This window comes from Lepisosteus oculatus, chromosome 8 (genome assembly GCF_040954835.1).
Source record: "Lepisosteus oculatus isolate fLepOcu1 chromosome 8, fLepOcu1.hap2, whole genome shotgun sequence".
NCBI classification, from domain to species: domain Eukaryota; kingdom Metazoa; phylum Chordata; class Actinopteri; order Semionotiformes; family Lepisosteidae; genus Lepisosteus; species Lepisosteus oculatus.
Genome location: NC_090703.1, coordinates 7,985,879 through 8,005,145, shown reverse-complemented (window position 1 = coordinate 8,005,145; position 19,267 = coordinate 7,985,879). Strand labels below are relative to the sequence as shown.

The 19,267-nt window shown below is 41.8% G+C and overlaps 1 protein-coding gene across 2 annotated transcripts; it reads left to right on the top strand.

Moving 5' to 3' along the window:
• The first annotated feature begins 180 nt into the window (after positions 1-180).
• On the top strand, positions 181-18,225 carry LOC102684332 (coiled-coil domain-containing protein 170-like). 2 transcript variants are annotated; one of them, XM_015350092.2, is made up of 11 exons: positions 181-553; positions 5,654-5,758; positions 6,009-6,259; positions 6,791-6,935; positions 7,467-7,652; positions 11,717-12,034; positions 13,878-14,078; positions 15,401-15,574; positions 15,744-15,986; positions 16,399-16,623; positions 17,060-18,225. In XM_015350092.2, exons 1-11 carry the CDS (start codon positions 416-418, stop codon positions 17,276-17,278), a joined length of 2,205 nt encoding a protein of 734 aa, XP_015205578.2. In that variant the 5' UTR covers positions 181-415; the 3' UTR covers positions 17,279-18,225. The 2 variants fall into 2 exon arrangements, with proteins under 2 accessions (XP_015205578.2, XP_015205577.2); XM_015350091.2 differs by having other exon boundaries at positions 16,994-18,225.
• Positions 18,226-19,267: the final 1,042 nt, after the last annotated feature.

Genomic DNA, 19,267 nt, shown 5'->3' with positions numbered 1-19,267 from the left:
TTCCTAAACAATAGAGGGCAAAGTTGGCTTTTTCCGGCTCATCCTTTCCCTCTTGCACAATACAGTGCGAATGTTCTTAAATGCCTTCAGGTGTGCTGGGAGTTTCACTCGCCACTGTTGCTGGGGGGGTTGCTATAGAAACGGGACACGCCCACCACCCGTTGTGTTGTGGCAGCAGGGTCAACGCAGAATCAACTGTCTGACACCCCCGATGGAGGAAGCGCGATGAGGCTGTAATATCAATCTTTCTCATGGCATCTCGTGCCTGGTCACAAGCATTGGGGCACCCTGCCAGCCTTTAGCTGACAGGTCTTCTTGAGAGGGTGGCGCTGAGCAATTGTCACAGTGGGAAGGAGCAGAACCGGAACACGGTATTACATGCCCTCGTGCGTCTGACGGGTTAACTGTATCAGACATGTCCCAGTCACACAGCACCCGGAGCCCAGATCCCAGTGTACTGCAGGACACCCCCTGGATCCGAAGTCTGCTGCAGGGGTCCTCACCTGGACAGACAGCTGCCCCGCCAGCCTCCTCTGCGCACAGGCACTGTGAGGTGAGTACAGGAGGCACCGCAGGCCACAACAGCCAGGGCTGCGCGGTGCTGAAAGAGTTCAAAGTCATGCGTCTGTGAGACAGGGAGAGGGAAGGGGGAGTGAGAGGACTATTACTTTCATGTCATTAATTTCCTATGCAACATGAACCCCTCATTGAGAATAAGAAAAAAAGCAGATATTGTTAACATGGGAAACAGGCACTCTGCACCTTTCCTTCTTAGTGCACTTTCCCCTTCAGAACATGATGACGAGAACTGCCCATATGCATTGGACAATACATTCATTTTTCAGATGCGTATTCATATTTCTAGGGTTTTTTCTAATTGTACTAATACCTCACTGGAAACAGCTCATTAACAGTCGTTCTAATGAGGTCTAGGAAAGATATATCTTATTTTCTCTGGAAATCTGCATGTGTATGTACTGTAAGACCTGTAGCAGACATAAATCCATCCTTGTGTACTGTAAGTTCGTATCAAAAGATCTGACACAGGAATTTAAATAAATGTTCCAAATTTAAAGAGGCCTATAAAAATGTAAAAATATTTGAGGGGTTTATGTAGCATTAGAGTGGGTTGTTGAGTATTGGCTTTTGTTCACTTTAATTGGGTTTTAATTCAACTGATTTATTTTACATGTTCAAGGCTGCCACACTGGGAGAGGATGAGTTAAACACTTGTCACGGGCTGTAACAGCGTGATGTTTTCTCAATGTGCTGACAAACAGACCTTTTACGATTTTAACTCTTATTAAGTTCCCTAAATAAGAACCTTGCATTGACCCTATGTAGTTCAGATTATTCTCCTGGCAAATAGCCAAACTCAATTCAAAAGCACAAAATGTTCTTTGATGTAATTGAAGAGGAAAAGCTGAAATTTCAATTTCCTATGAAAACTGAATCAAAACAAGCGACAATCATAGCAGATGTCTGAAAAATTACAAAAATGTTTTCAGATGCAGTGTACTATTGATTGAAAGTAAGATCTTGGTAATTTTTAATAAAGATGTCCACAGTGACATTCAATCATTAAGTTAAAGAAATCTGCACGTGAGACCAAGAATTGAGTAACGAATAACTATAGACATCTCAGGGAAGTCTGTATCAAAGCCCAGGATCAGTGGGTGAAATGATACCACTTCCCCTGATCTTTGCACCTACACCTATATAAGGTTTTTAGTGCAAATCCAGGCATGTCTGGACATGTACTTGCAAAATACAATCCTCCTGTTGTTCACAACTGGGGCAATTTACATCTGATCGTCTACCAAGTGTTCCTTGGCTGCTTGTTTCCATGTGCTACAACTGAAAGCTCTCTTTTGTAAGGTGAAGAATTAGAACTTATTGATACAGCTCTCTTGTTATATAGACGGGAGAACTTTGTATAACCTAGAACTTAATATTAGCTGTTCTGCAGGAAACAACAAAACACAACATAAAAAAGGATCGTTTCTGTGGGATGAGGATCAATTTACATCTCAGCCAAGCAATTCACATGCTGTGCCAGATTGGGTATTTGTGAAAAAATTGTTTAATCAGAGGCTGGGGTCTGACAACACTTTGATTGAGTGTTACACGGTATCTTTTGAAGTAATTCTCTACTCCAAGAATCATGCATCAGGCAAAATTGGTTTCCTTTAAAAAATGTTGTTCTCACACACCTATTCTTTTTAATAATGATAAATCCTTGCTTTTACCAGCCAAACCACATTCAAAACTCCCCCTCATCCACCCTAGGATCTGCCAGAGAAAGAATGGCTCACAAAAAAACAGCAATGACAGACTCATGTATTCCACCTTGTACATAACAACAGAGGAGCATCAGAACAGGTTCATCAATACGATCTCATTGCATGATGCAACCATTTAGAAGCCTCTTTGGAATCAGAATTAATTTCCATTTAAATTTATGGGGAAAAGATTGAACTTTGAAAACTGAACAAATCTGTTTACACGGCTCGTAGAGCTGCCTTCAATTATGTTTGAATCCATAACAGGCAGCTGCTGACTCACATACCCTTTATAATGCATCTCTAATGGTTTCAGCCATTTCATCTAGTCAACTTTCCATTAGCATTTGCATCTAAGCACACCAGGCCTGTTCTGCAAATATCCTAGGCACTAGCAGATTTATAGGCTGGGGTCTGTCCTGTGGATGCACAGTGCCGGTAATGCAGAAGATGCTTTCTCAGAAATGGTTCCTGATGCTTTGCAAAGCTGTCCTCATCTCACGCCAGCGGATAGGCCCTCTTGTCTGATGTTTTTTTAATCTTGAATTATTTAATTTAGGAGCTCAATCATCACACTAAGTTGTTCTAAACCAGGAAACTTTGCTATGCCCGTGCTGTAAACAGTGCTGGGACTTGGTTTTTGCTGTAAACTTGACAGGTTTTGTCCTGAAAAATTGACTGGTAATCACATTTCCTAAGTATTTTATTGGTAATAAATGTAACTCGGCCCTGGAGGTTGCATGGGGTATTGGATGTGCCTTTGGTGCATGACTGGCAGGCTGTGGGTTCGAGTCTCTGCTTCAGACACTGCTGTAGTACTATGGGAGAGATACTTTACCTCAGCTGCTTTAGTCCACCCAGTTGCACAAATAGGATACATACAAATAGGATACAGCGCCTGGCTGGCGGTGATCCCTGTGACAGACTGGTGTTCCATCCAGGGGAGGTGTGTCTCTCTAGTCTACTCAATTCTACAAAAACTAGAAACTAGAATGAACTCTGGCCTCGTGTGGCTACTGTGTTTCTGCTGAGGACGTCACCCTTTTCAACTCTACCCTCTTCAGTCAATCAAACAAGCCGATAGCATGGAACCTCTTTATTTTAAAGGAGCAAAAGTATTCAGACTGTTGGGTGAGAGGTGTCCCTTGTTGGTCAGGTGGTTGTTTTTGGGTAATAACACTGATAAAAGAGCTGTGAACATCCTATCAATCAATCTCGCTTTGGCTTCAGTCTTTGGAGGCTAACGTTGAAAGTCAAAATGCAAACCAAAGAACGTTGAAGGAAACCAAGCAATTTTGAAACTGAAAGAAAGGAAAATGCACTCATATTAATCTTACAACTACAAATACAAATTGCTTGACTGTAAAGCAGAAAGAGTGTTGCTGTCCAGATCCTTTTGGAAACCCCTGTAGTTTTAAACAAGAGGCATCCACAGAGAAATACCCCAACATTGATAAAAAAATGAATTCCCACAAGAACACAGTGAAACTTTCAGTTCTGTAAAATTGAAATTGCCAACATCTTGTTGCAGAGTAATGAAAAAAGAAAGTGGGTCATTATTCTTCTGGACAACCCTCCTAGTTTCTTATTGTTGTCATTTGTAATAACAGCTTAGAACTGCATGCGGGGTACTCATCCTCATCTACGTTGCTACAGGAAATGCTACACAAACATAACAGGTGGTTAAGGGTACTGAGTAGAATTACAAGATAAAGATTTACTTAGTTTCAGCAGAAGATGGAGCTGTTGCACTACCTCTAAGCTGAGCATTTTTAACTGATGTTCCTCTGTCTAGTGGTCACTTCGATAGAAAAGGATTATTTGAGTCCCCAGTGATCTCCTGGTGTTCAGGAGATGAATTACCTCACCTCAAGTTTACAAGTCATCTGTAAGAGAATCTGAATGAGAATCTGTGAGACCTCCTGATTTAGTTGAAAAGGATATAATAATTAATGGTAAATTGATGGCAAACTATAACTATATATAATTGTATTCTTCTGAATTAACAAAATATGAATGGCCCTGGACTTCAGTGTGAATGGAGATCCCAACTCTATCTTATGTCTAAACAGCGAAAGAGTATCTTCATCCAGTTTCAGATCTGTGGTTATTGAATAATTCTGCCTCCTCTCTGCCTTCTTCTTGCTCAGTAACCATATCCTAGGCACTGTGATTTGCACCTTACTGGAACTACAACAGTTATTCTTGTTCCTGGTTTTGCTCATTTAAATGTTCTTGACATATGCCTGACACACATGATTGGGCATTCTGGACGTGAGTTTCACATCTGGTCTACAGCTGGGGAGATCTGCTCAAGTGCAACTGGTGGTTCACAGGTTGACTTACTGAAAATCTTACAGCAGTCGCAGCTGTAAGTAGTGAAAAGTCTGACTGCAGGACTTCTCTTGGGAGCATGCAGCAATAGTCTGTACTTCCATGACACCTTCCTGGCACCAACCCGTAAGTTTCTGTATTAAATCATCCCTTGGCTTTATTGCTGAATAGGCTTCTGCACATTTTCGGGAAGTAACCAGGTCCTTTGATCTAGATCCATGTCTTTACTTTGAGGTGGAAATTATGAATGGTTCTGACTGTGATGGTTTTCTGTGAAAGTGTGCCTGTAGTCCGATTCCCACTCTGGCCTCCTGTTCAGAGGGGAGCCTCTGACATTGTTATTAATGGACAGGAGGCCCAGAGTTAGAAGAGAGAGCCTTCAGGCCCTTCATGTTGGACTGAACAGCTGGCTAGTTTCATTGATTCCTCCAAATCTCATCGAAGGCCAGAGGATATGCGGTGAGGGAGGCATTATTTCATTCTGATTGTGTCAAGAATATGAATATGGTCTCTCTTCAATGCTTTCATTACTGTATGTCATCTGTGGAAGCATTAAGTTTTGAATGAAAAGAATAAGTTATTTTGCAAATCTATACAGGGTGGAGTTTTAAGCTTTTAGTTTTTTACCATTCAGGTTCACAGGGAAAAAGACGATTACAAAAATCTTGGTCGTGGTTCTGAAACAAGGCAAAGAAGACTCATTATTTCTCCCCCTGTATCCCAAAGCCCACGGAGTTTGAGACTAATTGCTATAATCATTTTTAAGGGGGTAAAACAAGCAAATAATGTAGTGCTACACTTTAATGAGGTACTGTACCTAATGTAGTACTACTTCAAATGTCAGGTATGAAATCACACTTTATTGCATTAGCTCAATGTAGGCTGACCATGAAACTGTGACCCAGGAAGTGTGAAGAATTACTCCCTAATACATGAAATGCTACAAACCAAAAGTGCCCCATGCTCCAGTTTCAACATGCAGAATTATTCACAGGACCAGGACTGATGAGGAAGCTAAACCAGTTCTTCTTTAATAGGGATCATTAGATCAACTACAGAGTTCTCCCAACCAGACACCTCTGCATTCCTATGAGAGATGGATCGCTGGCAATGCTTACAGAGAAAATACAGCACAGGGAGAGGTAAGACGTAAAAACAAGCAAAATTCTAAAGGACCAAAAACATGAAAAATAAATATCTTGTGGAAGACATAGCACTGTTATATTATATTTTGAAAAAATAAAGGTAGATCTTAACAAAAGAAGTGATCAAGCCACATTTTCCAAAGCAGAATTTCTAACGCATCTGATCTTAAGCATCTTGAGGGTCAGCTCTGATCTTCCAGCTCCAAATGGGCTGGTCTCATGTTTCTGTACGTCTTGCGCACTAAAGGTCGGGGGACTCCAAACACACCTGCTTCCAAAAGCTCCATCAGCACAGAAGCCATGGGAGGAGCTGGTGGGGATGAAGCTCAGCAGCACTCTGCCATCTGCCCCTGCCCAGGCCCGAGGACAGCAGGCCAGCGAAGGGCGCTGGACAAGGAGCGTGGCTGTGCCCCTCCAGCCTGACCACAGTCTGGGGGATTTCCACAGACAGAATGGCGAGCTTCAGCACAGAGTGTCCGAACTGGAGGAGAGAGTGAGGTGAGAGCGCCCACTCTTACAACAGCAGCTGTCTCATAAAAGAAGAACCTTTGGTCAAGGAGAAAGTTTGTATTCGCGCTGGAAAGCAACATCTTCATGTTGAGTTTTTGTTTTATATGAACAACTGCTGTTCCTCTATTTCAGGAGCTGCTTGCTAATGAAATTGAAGACTTTTTACATATTAAGTAGGTTCTCCCTGAAAAATCCCGGACTGCAGGGAATCAAGATATTCTTGCATTGTTCATGCCGGTTATTAAATTAGTAAACATGAAATTGGAACAACTGCTTTACCATTATGCTGTATCATGAGGCATTACACCTGTAAAACATTTTTCCGCGAAATTATTCAATAGTACGGTTCTATTTCCATTCTTCCTGTAGGTGTTCCTAATTTTAATTACTTTTCTGCTTGCAAATAAATGTCTGGCCTTTACACCACAGCCCAGATTCATTACAGCAGCAGATGGCCTTGTCTTCAGTGTTATTTCCCGCAAGGTAAGGCTAATGCCTTGACTGGTTCGGTGTGTGCAGGTTCCACCTTTCAATGCGAGAGGATGCAGAGCAGAGAGCCGCTGGCAGTGAGAAGAAGCTGGTGGATGTTACAGAAGGACTTGCATCAAGCCTAGGGCTGAGTGAAAAGGATCCAAAGAACTCCCTTGGTAACATGATACTGAGAGTGAGTATGTGTTACTGTACAGCACTACTGTTAGACAGTAGCCTGACATGAATGTTGAAATATGTTTATTCGTACACCCTGTAATTAGGCCTAACTTGTGCTGATTCATTGATTATGATGTTTTTCCCCGTAGCACTGCAAATATTCTCTTTCCATGGCTAAGTGGTCCGTGAAAGTGTGTGTCCAGATTGCAGAATAAACTGTATGGAGCAGAGGCAGTGCATTACCAGGCTTAAAGAACTAATTAATATTCCCACCCCCAATCCACAGATGGTTATAATAATCTTACGACTTTTCATCAATGTGGAAAAATACAACTATGGTGTATTAAACCACTCACAACCAATCACCACATGAATTTTCAACACTTTATAGCTGAGCAGAAAGTGAGATTATTAATTTATTATAGTGCTTTGCTACAGTAGGATACAGTACTTGGCTTGACTGAGACTGAGGGTTTCTGTCCCCAAATCTGCCAACATTGTTATTGTATTGTATTTTTTTAATGCTATTTTTTATTTTATGAGAAAGGTTTCTAAGTTGCGGGAGGAAAATTTGCAGCAGAAGGCGACGATAGGCAGCCTGAAGGAAGCTCTAGATAGTCAAGACCTGGAGTTCAAGACCAGTCGAGAAACGATCCTGAAGCTGGTGGGAGAAGTGAACCAGGAGCAGCGAGCTGCTGCCTCTCGAGCAGAGGAGCTCACTGCACTCAAGAGGGTAGGGCTCCCTGTCTGATGTTTTCTGTTTGGGTCTAGCCAGGGCTTGATTATTATAACGTCACTGACCTTTCGCAACATGTAGGAGACGGATGGGATTGGGAAGCTCAGGAGAAGAGACAGGTAGACCAGTTCTCATCATTTATCCAGCTACAAGATACAAACTCAGTTTTATGTTTTAGAAAGTGAGATGTTAAAACTGACTAAACATGTATGTGTCATGTTGTGCCTTCTATATTATTGAAGCCTCCAAAGTATTAAAAACTTTAAATACACATACAATCCTATCAAAATAAAATTGCATGAATTGAGAGGTCTGTTCCTGTTGTACTGCTCAGGCTAATGGAAAAGAGCTGATCCTCTGTACACAAGTTCATTAGAATGTGGGGGAGGCTTTTGCAAAGGGGAAATCTCTTAAATGAAATGAAACAGAATTTCATTTTGCTTTGCCATGTGTTAGTGGTACTCACTCAAGTTCCACGCACTTTTACTGAAAACAAATTCCTAGCTTTTTTTTTGCTTCCTTTATTGCTTTGTGCTTATTTGCAGCCCCAGGAGCCGTTAACATTTAACATTCTACTTATTGAGATGGCTCATTAAAATACATTTTGTTTTACAAATTATAGGATATGGGATGTTAACTAAAACTGTTTGTGAAAGACACATCCATTAGAACGTAAAAGGTTACACCAGAGAACGGGCTGTAGGATAATTGTTAAGCCATTATTAGCATGCGATTAATCCACAAATCAATCCATTGACCCATTCAATATCAGAAAGCTGCTTTTTCCTGTTAAGAGTTGCAGCAAATCAGACGCTAACCTGGAAGCAAAGAGCAGAAAGTGTACTGTAACTACACGCTGGACAGGACACCAGTACATGGAAGTGGACACACACACTGGACACACCAGTGGACAGGAGCCTACAGGGAAAAATTTACCTTTAACCTTTTCTAGTATGTCTTTGAGGAGTGAAAGGAAACCAGAGCACCTGGAAAAATTCCATTCCAGCTGTGGAAAACAAGTAATCACCATGCCTGGTTACAACTGAATCCAGGACAATTGAGCTGTGAGGCATCAGTACTGATTGCCTCACCACTCTGGTGCACAAATATTTTGTGATTCTTTGATTCTTAGTAAAAAAGGTGTTTGTGGTGATAATATTGTAATGTGTTATATGTGGGACAATCTCGCAAACATTCCAACTAAACACATCTTTACCTCACAAAGGACTTATTTAGCCTTCTACGTTCCTGGAATGCGAACTAGAACTGTCCATTTTTACCAAATCAGCTTTTTTAAAAGAAGAAATCCAATATCTCCATTGTCCTGTGTTTCGCTCTTCACGTTTTGCCATTAACATATTAAACACTGTTTCTGCCTTTCTTTATTTCCCCTGAGGTGTGTTTTAGCCGAACCTTGTGTTGCTCATTGCCTTAAGGCCTTAAAGTGACAAAAAAGAGCGTGACATTAGGGTGTCGTGTTCAGAGAGAAAGAGAGAGAAGGCAAGATCCAGACGGATTACAAATTGTATTTTTTAATCTAAATCAAAGAGCCAAAGCCATTCGTATTTGATATGTTCCTTTTTGTACTTTTTGTGTAATTGAGACAATTCCAAATAAGTTTCTGATTTCATTTTCAGTAACATCTGGGCTCTGTGAACCTTGCGCCTCGGAAGCCACAGAGCCCCTTCACAGTCACAATGAGTTTCTCCGGCTCGTCTCTGACCATGTTGACCTCTCCCTCCTCCATTGTTGCTGATAGAGCAGACTCGGAGGCAAGAAATCCGCCGCTGAATGGGACTCGAACACCATTTACGATTCCCCAGCTGCATTTCAGTGCCTGTCCTCAATGAGAGTACACGTGGAAGAGGGCTGCAGGGTTTTTTTTTCCTCAGAATACAACAGTTAAATTACGAAATCCCTGGCTTAATTCTGTGCCTTCTTTAAATCCGCTTTTCATAAGAGAATCAAATAAAAAAGAGCTGTTGTTCTTCCTTGTAAATGCCTGAGCCTGGGTATGAATATTCAATTTCATTCCAGCAGTGCTGAAAAACAGGATAAAGGTATTTTTTTAATAAAGTTAAGATTTTGCTTAGATTATAAAGATAAAAGTAATAAAGCCAATCTTATCTAAATTGACGATTTAACCAGATAATAATGTTTCCAGACTTTTTTTAAAAAAAGAAGATTGATATTGCTCTGCTTTTCTGTCATTTTCAGCAACGTTGTTTTTCATGAGTCTTTGTGCCAACTCCCATGAGATCATAATCCGTCCATAAAGTATTAAAAATCATGAGTTTCACTCTTCTGTCTACCCCTCCATGTTAGGCTGTTTTATTTTGCCATGATACCTCCCTAATTACAAATAGCATAATTATCCTAATTTTATAGTCCTGTTCTGCAGCAGGGATAATCCTGACCTTGATCAAGGCCATGATTACCATGTACAAATTCCAGTTCTGAATGTAACCTGATCAGCCTTTGAAAAGGCTTTATTACAAAGTGGAATTATGCTTTTTTTTGGTATTTGATTTATGTTTGCACTAACAACTGACTACATTGGGAAACTTTCAGGATATCAAATTTGAAAAGCTGCACACAATAAAAAAACAGAAAACAGTGGCTCGTTCTGTACTGTATATGTAGGGTGGTCACTGGGCTCCAGAAAAGCCACAGACCTTTGAGCTAGAACAATATTTTTAAGTTTCTCTAGGATTGAAAATCATCAGCTTTAAGTTGATGTCATCAGCTAACCTGAGGGCTAGATTGTAGCTGAATGTTCTCTGTTAATTAAGTGTCCTTATAAAATTACCTGATTTATAAAATACAGTAAATAAAATGAGATGTGTGGCCCTGCTTTCTCAGAGCTGCACACATTCTTCTCTGTTCTGGACACATCCTGAAAGACTGCAGGTCAACTGAACAAATGTAAGATGTTTGACGTGGCTCTCCAGGTAAAAGCCACTGCAATGTGTAACTCTACCTCTAAGAGGTGCCCATTCCAGACTAATGAAACAGGACATGGTGCCAAAGCAACGTCAGGGCAGTGTACCAGGTGTGAATCCATGATTCTGGAATTATTGCCAAACCAAACCAGTTAAGCCCTCCTTCTAGGAGGGGAAATGGGCTCTTTGTGTTGTAAAGATTAGGATTTAATTGAAGAGAGGCAGAGAAAACAACTGTACTGGGTTTGGGGAAACCCCCAGAATATCCAAGGGATTTTATTTAATAATTGAACTGCGATCTGAACAAAAGAATAACAGCTCATACTGTACCTGCACCTTGTACTTTTAAAGACACACTATAAACTGAAATGTATTATTAATAATATCTGCTAAAATAATGAACTACTGTAGTATTTCCCATAACTATCTTCAGGATTTGCGAGTTGGGGTACGCTTCTTCACAGGGCAGGATTTTGAAGATTATCCAGGTTTCCTCCAGTCTTTCAGCACACAGTGCAAAACATACCAACCTGCAACTCTGCAAGGGAAAGATATTTAGAAAGTAAGGAAATAGAAACAATGTATATACAGTATATGGAAGAAAGAACAAAAGAAAACATAAGGGAGGTATTCGCACACAGACTAGTGGATATTTACAACGCTACTTTTGCTGTCACAGCTGTCCCAGTGACCTGCGGACACAGGACTGTGTCGGAATAGTCATATGGACTGGTGTGTTTCCTTCGAGCAGGAGCAGGAACAGGAGCCAGATCAGCATAGGAAATCGAAGAGGACAAAACTATAACCAATCTCAGGCTCCAACAATCTGTCTGGAGCCTTTTACAAGCAATGAATCTGTCAGAATGCAATAAAAATAAAGGGAACGTACTCTTCAGATATTAAATATCTCTCAGTGTAATTTAGTCGCTGAACTAAATTGCTTTTAAATGAGGAAAATGTTTCTGTTGTGTTGGTTCATGCAGAGATCATTTCCTGTGCTCTAAGGTACATTCTGTTTCGATGCTATCTTCGACATCTTCTGCACTGCACGCTACGTGTCCAGCTGAACTGTCCATGGCATTACAAATCTGAATTTTGCTGTAACTTCCTCTGATGCAGGGAAGAGACGAGGCTCTTGCCGTCAAAACGGCCTTGGAGAGAGAAGCGAAGCTGCTGCGAGAGAGGCTGGAGCAGAGCCAGAAGGAGTGGGGGCAGAGCCACCGGGAGCTGCAGGCAGCCGCCGCGCAGGCCGAGCAGCTGGAGCTCAGCCTGCAGTCCCAGCGCTGCGAGAACCGGGCGGCCCGCACCCTCCACAGCTCCTTCCTGCACAAGCTCGCCGGCCTGCTGAGCGACAGCGTCCTCGCGGTGCCCGAGTCCGAGGAGGCAGTGATCGAGAGAGTCCAGGAGCTCTGCAGCGCCACGCGGGACTGGAGACAGGTGAGCGGGGGCTGACGGGGGCTGTTGCACTCTGCTGTCCATATCCAGGTGTCCCACGTAACCCATCTTGATGAATTTACTGTAGAACAACCATGTCAGAAATGTCTCTGTCCAGCCTCTTATGCTCTTTGCCATCAATGTCACGAGCAAGGAATGCAAAATACCATGGATATCTCTGGTCCACCTACAGTAGGTGCTCTAAACAAGTTAGTGATGCTCATGCTTTTTAAACTCGAAAATGTCAGTGATTTTCAACATCTGTGACACTCAGATTGATCAGGCACTTCCAGCATTTCAGTGCATTCAGAATAGTCATTTGTTGATGCTCAGTGTGGTACGTGGGTACTAACCGTGCCATACAAATGGACAGTGATTGCGCCTATTCAGCACATGAATATCAATCTCAATTACAGGGCTTGACCTTGGTCTGTCCAAACTCTCAGTGTGATCATGTTAAAGTAAAGTCTCTTGAGCTCGTCCGGTTTCTGGAAGTGTCACTCATTAACTTCGGTACACTGCAAGCTACGTGTCCATCTGAACTGTGCATGGCATTAAAAATCTGAATTTTGATGTAACTTTCTCTGATGCAGGGAAGAGACGAGGCTCTTGCTGTCACCTGCAAGACAATCAATTGTTTTTTTAGGCACACGCTCACTTTAAAGTGTGGCATAAAGCCCATAGAAAAAGGTTAACCCCCAGCTCCTAAACCGACAGATTTTATCCTTGTGTAAAACTCTAAACTAGCTTACTCTCAACACAGAAATTAGAACATGAGTGAGAACAGGAGGGAGAAGTGCAGCACAGAAAATAGATGAGCAACAACAAACTAAAATGAGCTCCACTGAAGCCAAACTATTAGTAAATCACGTAGACCTTGAGAAATATGAGCTTCCTGGTAAATAGAGCTCTACATTACAGTACCAGCTGTAAAAAAAATGTTAGTTTGGAAGAGTCAAAGTCTTTCATTTCATTCGTTTTTTTTTGAGATAATGACTTACTTGAAAAATACGTAAGGAGTACCTTCCAATGATTCCAAATGAAATGATTTGTGCCACTGCAATGCTAAAGGTCAAATGGATAAATACAACTCATTTCTGGAATGTTTAATTGCGCTTCATAGCTGGACAGATACTCCCTATCACGAAATGTACCGACACAGAATGTGAAGTACAGTACGGTCATAAATATCATCCAAGGTTTCCTTTAAAGCAGCAGTACAGCTCGAAAGTTGCTCAACTCAGAGCTGCGTCTCGCCTCCAGCCTGTGTAGCTCAGCTTCCAGCTCTGATTCCACTACCTGGCTGGTGTCCTTCTCAGGTGTTTCGCATCACTGCTGCAATGAGGAGTGGAACAAAGAGGCTTGTTCAGATGACTTTGAGAAGGAAATGCTCAGCTATGCACAGCTCCTAGAGCTTCATCTGCCTACCTCTTAAGAACAGTGGAGGGAATCAATCAATTGCCCTACTTTAGATAGCTTTAGTGCATTAAAGAAGAAAAATAATGTGTCAGCATCTATTTTGACTATGGAAAAACATGTACAGTACAAAAGCATATACAATTAAGAGTACATAATGGTTCCTTGGAGTATAATATGTATTAGCCTATGTGGTACAGTATATAATGTTCATTAAAGGGATGAAAAAAAACAAGCACGCAATCAAAAAGGAGCATTGCAGGATTATACAGCAGTAATTTAATTAGGCTATTAATTTGAAACAAATTATTTGCGGAGTCAATCACTGTTCTGCTTTTCTATTGAGCCTGTTTCCTCCCGTCGGAGTGGAGCTCGTAAAGCGCGCGTGGTAATCCCAGCCGGACTGGCTGTCTTGTCGTCCGGTGCCCAGAGGGAGGAGGAGTACGAGCGCAGGCTGCAGGGCATGAGCCGGCAGCTGGGGCAGCACTGCGAGCTCTACCAGCAGAGCGTGAGCCACAGCCAGAGCACGCAGGAGCTCCTGCGCCAGCACCGCGACACGCTGCGCCACGTGGAGGGGAGCCTGGCGGCGAAAAGCATGCTGAACGACGGCCTTTCCTTCGAGAAGCAAAAGGTGAAAGTCCGGGACCTTGGGATTACGTTAGAAAGGATTTTACAGTTACCTCTTAAGATGTGCATGTCTAATGGGGAAAGGTATCGTCTTGTTAAAGTACCCATCTTCCTTTTCTGTATTCTACGTTTTGTAAGATATTGTGATATCTTTGCTCTCCAGCTCTCTGAATTTTCGGACTACGTTGCCATTATTGTAGATAGTAGAAGGGTGATGGAAGTCTTGATCAACTGAGAATAACAATAACATCACCTCGATATCACTAGGTGAAACCATGAAATGAATTGGGTTTCTGTTCTTTTTTTCCCTCGTAATCTCTTAAAAGGAGCTCCAAATGAGCTCTTTGTCAGCTTATAGCCCCGTTGTAGAGTGTTCCTCCTTCTGTTGATCTATCCTCAGATGTACAGTATTACACAGTTGAAATGTCATGCCATCCACAGATTCATGCATTCTATTAATGCTACACATAAAGATGAATTGTTTATGCACCTTGTCTGTGTTTTATTGCAAATGAGAAGTAGAAAGGGAGACCAAAAAGAAATCGTGGTGTTGCTGATTCAACAGCGGATTGATGGCAGCTGACTCCACCAGTCAACCACATGGTGATACTCATATCCCACGATACAGCAGGCTTGATGCTAGTTGGGAAAAGATGTATTGTAGCTACTGTAGGTTTGTCCTCTCTGCTCTTCCGGATAGTCCCTGGCCTTTCAAGACACCAGGGACACTGGAATCATGTCTGTTGTCGGCACTGAAAAACAGGGAATATTGGAAAACATAAATTGGGTTGGTGAATGGTCAATAGTTACAGTATTAGTGGGCAACTACGTGAGACAGTTTGTGCCTTTTTGTGAGGTTTATTGGGCATTATTTAAATATTTTCTGCTTCTTTTATTTGGCCTCCATTCCACTGTACTATGCAATAAATCTGGTGCGATGTGATTTGGCTGCTTGGTTCTGAAACCCTCAAGTGCTGAAATTCCTCCATCGTCTCTTTCCGTTTTCCAGCAGACAGCACAACAAATCACTTGCAGTTATTAAATATACCGCTTTGTGTTTAACTTCTAGAAAATCTGTGATACATCATTTCTGAATAATCTCAGAAACTATGGTAGTTTCATGAAGAAATTAAGCATTTGATTATTGAGCTATTTGTGTGTTTTTGTAAAGGACTGTAAAGATGGATTTTTTAAGAAAGCACATTTGTATTTATGTATTTGGTAAAAGTGTCTATTTGGATAGATATTAGTCCCCAAGGGACAAAGGAGTTACCTGTGCTTTCCACTTTCCTAACTGTTGTAATAAAGGCTTGTGTCCCTTTGCAGCACATAATGTTTGTGAATGAGATGGCGCAGAAGCTGAATGTGGAGGAGGAGATCTCTGGCAAGCCCCTGCAGACTCAGTACAACGTACTGCTGTCCCGCGCAGAGCGGCTGTCCAGTTTGGGCAGCCAGTCCATCAGTGACTGCAGGGAGCTCATCCATACCCTACAGCACAAGGTGGGCGTCCTCACCCTGAACATATGTCAAAAAAACATGTCCAATAGCACTGTATTTTACAAATGGGTTGGCACATGTGTTGGTTAATGAAAGGAGACCTAATCAGGGTATAAAAGGCTTTCTGAGCCTTTCCCACCCCTTTGTGAGTTTCACACTGTATCCATACCAGGTTTCTTCTCAGAAAGAGAAGCTGGACAGAAAGAAGGCAGAGATCGAGAGCCTCCAGCAGAAGCTGAAGCTGAGGGAAGAAGAGAAGGACCTGTCTGCCCTGCTCCTGAGAGAGAAGATGGGGAGCAGAGAGACTGTCCTGCAGCTGGAGAGGAACATAGTGATGCTGCAGGGGCAGCTGAGTGACTTAGAGAGCACCAACCGCAGCCTGCAGGCACAGCTCGCTGAGGCCAGGCTTCTCCAGGTGACTTAGCAAACGAGTTACAGGAACTGAGCAACTGACACATCAGTGTGTTATTACTTTGAACTGCAGGGTCTTGAAACACAAATCTTCTCTACAAATTATCAGGTGCAAAAATCTATTCAGTACTATCCACTACTAATCCGAACAAATCTTATCAGTTCCTATCCACTATATTCCTACTGCATAACTCTAAAGTTGTATTGTGTGCAGTGAATATAGAGAAGGAATGCACTGTTAAAGGTGAATTGTGAATACTGCTTTGTGTAACAGCAAATCGATAGAGCAGACTTTATAACCTGTGCATACCTGACATACTGTATAGGTAGTAGTGTCTTTTCTGTCTCAGTTTTGTTTTTGTGACAAAAGGACACTCTTGGTTCATGTGGTCAACCGACAGCGTTCTCTCACATAGGTGAAGAAGGACGAAAAGACCAGAAACATCGAGGGGCTGAAAAAGTCGCTATCGGAGAGTAGGAGATTGAAAGAGCTGGCAGAGGAGACGGTGGCGTGCGTAAGAGAAGACCTGCAGCAGGAGAGCGAGGAGAGGCAGAGGGCTCAGACCACACTGCAGGCCATGTCCAATGAGCTCCGAATGACGAAGAGAGCCCTGCGTGAGGTGGCCAGGAGAGAGAGAGAGGTGAGACACAAGCCACAAAAGAAACGCTCAGCTGCCTTTACACCAGTACAGACAGACATCTGGAATTATGTTTTCACTTCTTTTGCCACATAACATTTACATAAAATGAAGTTCAGGAATGGACGGTTTGGTTTATTCAGTGTATGAATTGCAGACACCATGATGATTGACTAAAAAGGCTAAACCTTCACACTACAGTATACAGTATATGATTTGGCAGAGGTTCTATATTCTAAAAGTATTGAAGTAAATAAAATCATGGAAATTGCACTCTTGTGTTCATATTTTAGCATTTCAATGCTGCCTAAAACTGAACCAGGGTAGTTAATGACTGAAACCTAGACACTGTCTTTTCTAAAAAAACCCACAGCTGGTGGATTTTAAAGAATGCATCTTGAAGCTGCTGGGTCTGAATGTCAACACCATGGTCGCGCAGGAGAGCGACATTCTGGCTCAGCTGGAGAGGCGTCTGCGAGACTCACAAGGGGGCGACGGGGGCCAGGTGAGGAGAGACAGGCCTCCAGGAGGGACAGCCCCGAGCGACCCCACACCTGGCAGGGCTCAGCCGAAGGCACCGGGCCTGGCCCCCAACCCCAGCGCCACAGTCCAGCACGTCATCTCTGCCAAAGCTGCGCTTCCAGCGAGCGAGTGGTGAATACAAAGCACAGAACGACACCTCCCTCGTTCTGGATGTGCAAAAGTACAGTTCAGCCCTCATTTCAATCACTCAGATGGACAGACTACAGAAGAATGGCTGGCATCAAACACTTGTCCAACAAATGCATTACAGATGCACAGAGACTAACATTTTTATTACCCATCCATTTAGCTTCAGTGTGATTCTAATGCAACTGCAGGTCACTAAGAAGTATGTCTAATTTTAGCTGGTGTGTATTTTCACCCTTAAATAAAGAGTGACAACGAATGCAACATTTAAAGCGAATAGATCTGAGTGAAGGTGTCTACTGTATCTTTAAAAAAATGATTTACATTTAAGATCAGTATACTAATAGTCCCAGTCATATCTATAAGCATATTGCTGGTAATGATAAATCTCTTCCTCCTTTGATCACAAAACTCCTGCTGCAATATTGCAAACCATTGTTGTTTATAAAGGAAAATGGTGAAAGTGGTGAATTACTTCTGAGATAGATGCCTGCCTTTACAAATGTCCAGATACTCTTCACATTCTCCTCCACAGGCTGCGATTATTGAAATTGTAGATACAGTGTGGCAGAAGCCTGTAATTCAGAAATGATTAGGGCAGAATCCTCCGTTTCAACCTGCACATGATGTAATGAAAGACACACCGCATTGCAGATAGCAAATGGAATTCAATTTGCTTTTTGGTTCTGTATCTTCAATGATTAAGGCAAAATGCGTAATTTATGGAACAAATTACTTACCTGAAAGATAAATTATTTCTTGTCTGAATTAAACTGAATGGGAACAGAAGTGAATGTGGAACTAAGAACAGACTGTTACTTTCTTTTGCCATTGTACTGCACAGCTAGGTTCACAAAAATACAATTCCAGTTAACCCAGGTTGAAATACTTGTTCAATTTCTGAATAAAATAAAAAAAAATGGAGATGTCATAATATTTTCAAAGTGGGACCCCATCTGTCCAACGAAATGACTGATATTGAAATACTTAGTTTCATTCTTCCAGCATTAAGTACTGTGATGGAGACAAAACACAAAATAATCCCTAAAAATTGACTAACCTGTGTCTGATGTTACTCACAGCAATTCTGGAAAGATTGGCATCCCTTCATGGGTCACACCACATTTATGCTTACAGTATTACATTCCATGTGTTTATACTGTATGTGTCTGTCATTTTTGTTGTCCGGCTGTTAAAATATACCTTACAAATAAACAGGGAATATTGGGTTCCCTGCTAAGATCCCCCTAAACTTGGCTAATAGAAATGTAGGACATTTATCAAGAATATTGTCTTGCCAGACCTCTAACAGAGGGGGCCTGAGACGAAACAATGCAGTTCTTTCACACTTCATCGGGCTACATGGGCTGTAAATATACAGCCGATAAAGAGCCAAGTCCATCAGTAAAACACCAGAAGAATAAAGCAAAGAGTGAAGAGGGAATCCTCCTCTCAGAGCTCACAGTTCTCCTGGGCATGGCTCCCAAACCACCCAAACAGTTTCAGGTTAGCAAACGGGTTCCGAGTCCCAGGATCCACTGGATTCCTTCTTTTCGGAGTTCCAGATGTTTCCAACAAGTCTATGTATTCTAAGAGCTTCAGTCAAATTACCTGGATCATTTCATTCATCTTCATGTGGTGTTCTCCTTGAATTCTGGCAACATATTTCATTAAAGCCAGTTGTTATATAGTTCTTACCGGGTGTTTTTCTGTATTTCTGGGAGTATTTCTCCCAGATTCGTTTCTCTTTCTATTTGTTTTGAATGGCTAAAATATAAGGTAAAGGAGAACTCTTTAAACCAGGGGTGGCAAATTCCATTTTTAAACTTATTAAAACCTACAGTATATTAGATTAACCCAGCATTAATACATTGAATAACCCACTAGGAATTGATCCCTGAAAATCATTAATATTTTCAGACAAACTTCAGACTGTTGTCTTATATTAATGTTTTGTTTTTCATTTTCTACTTTGTGG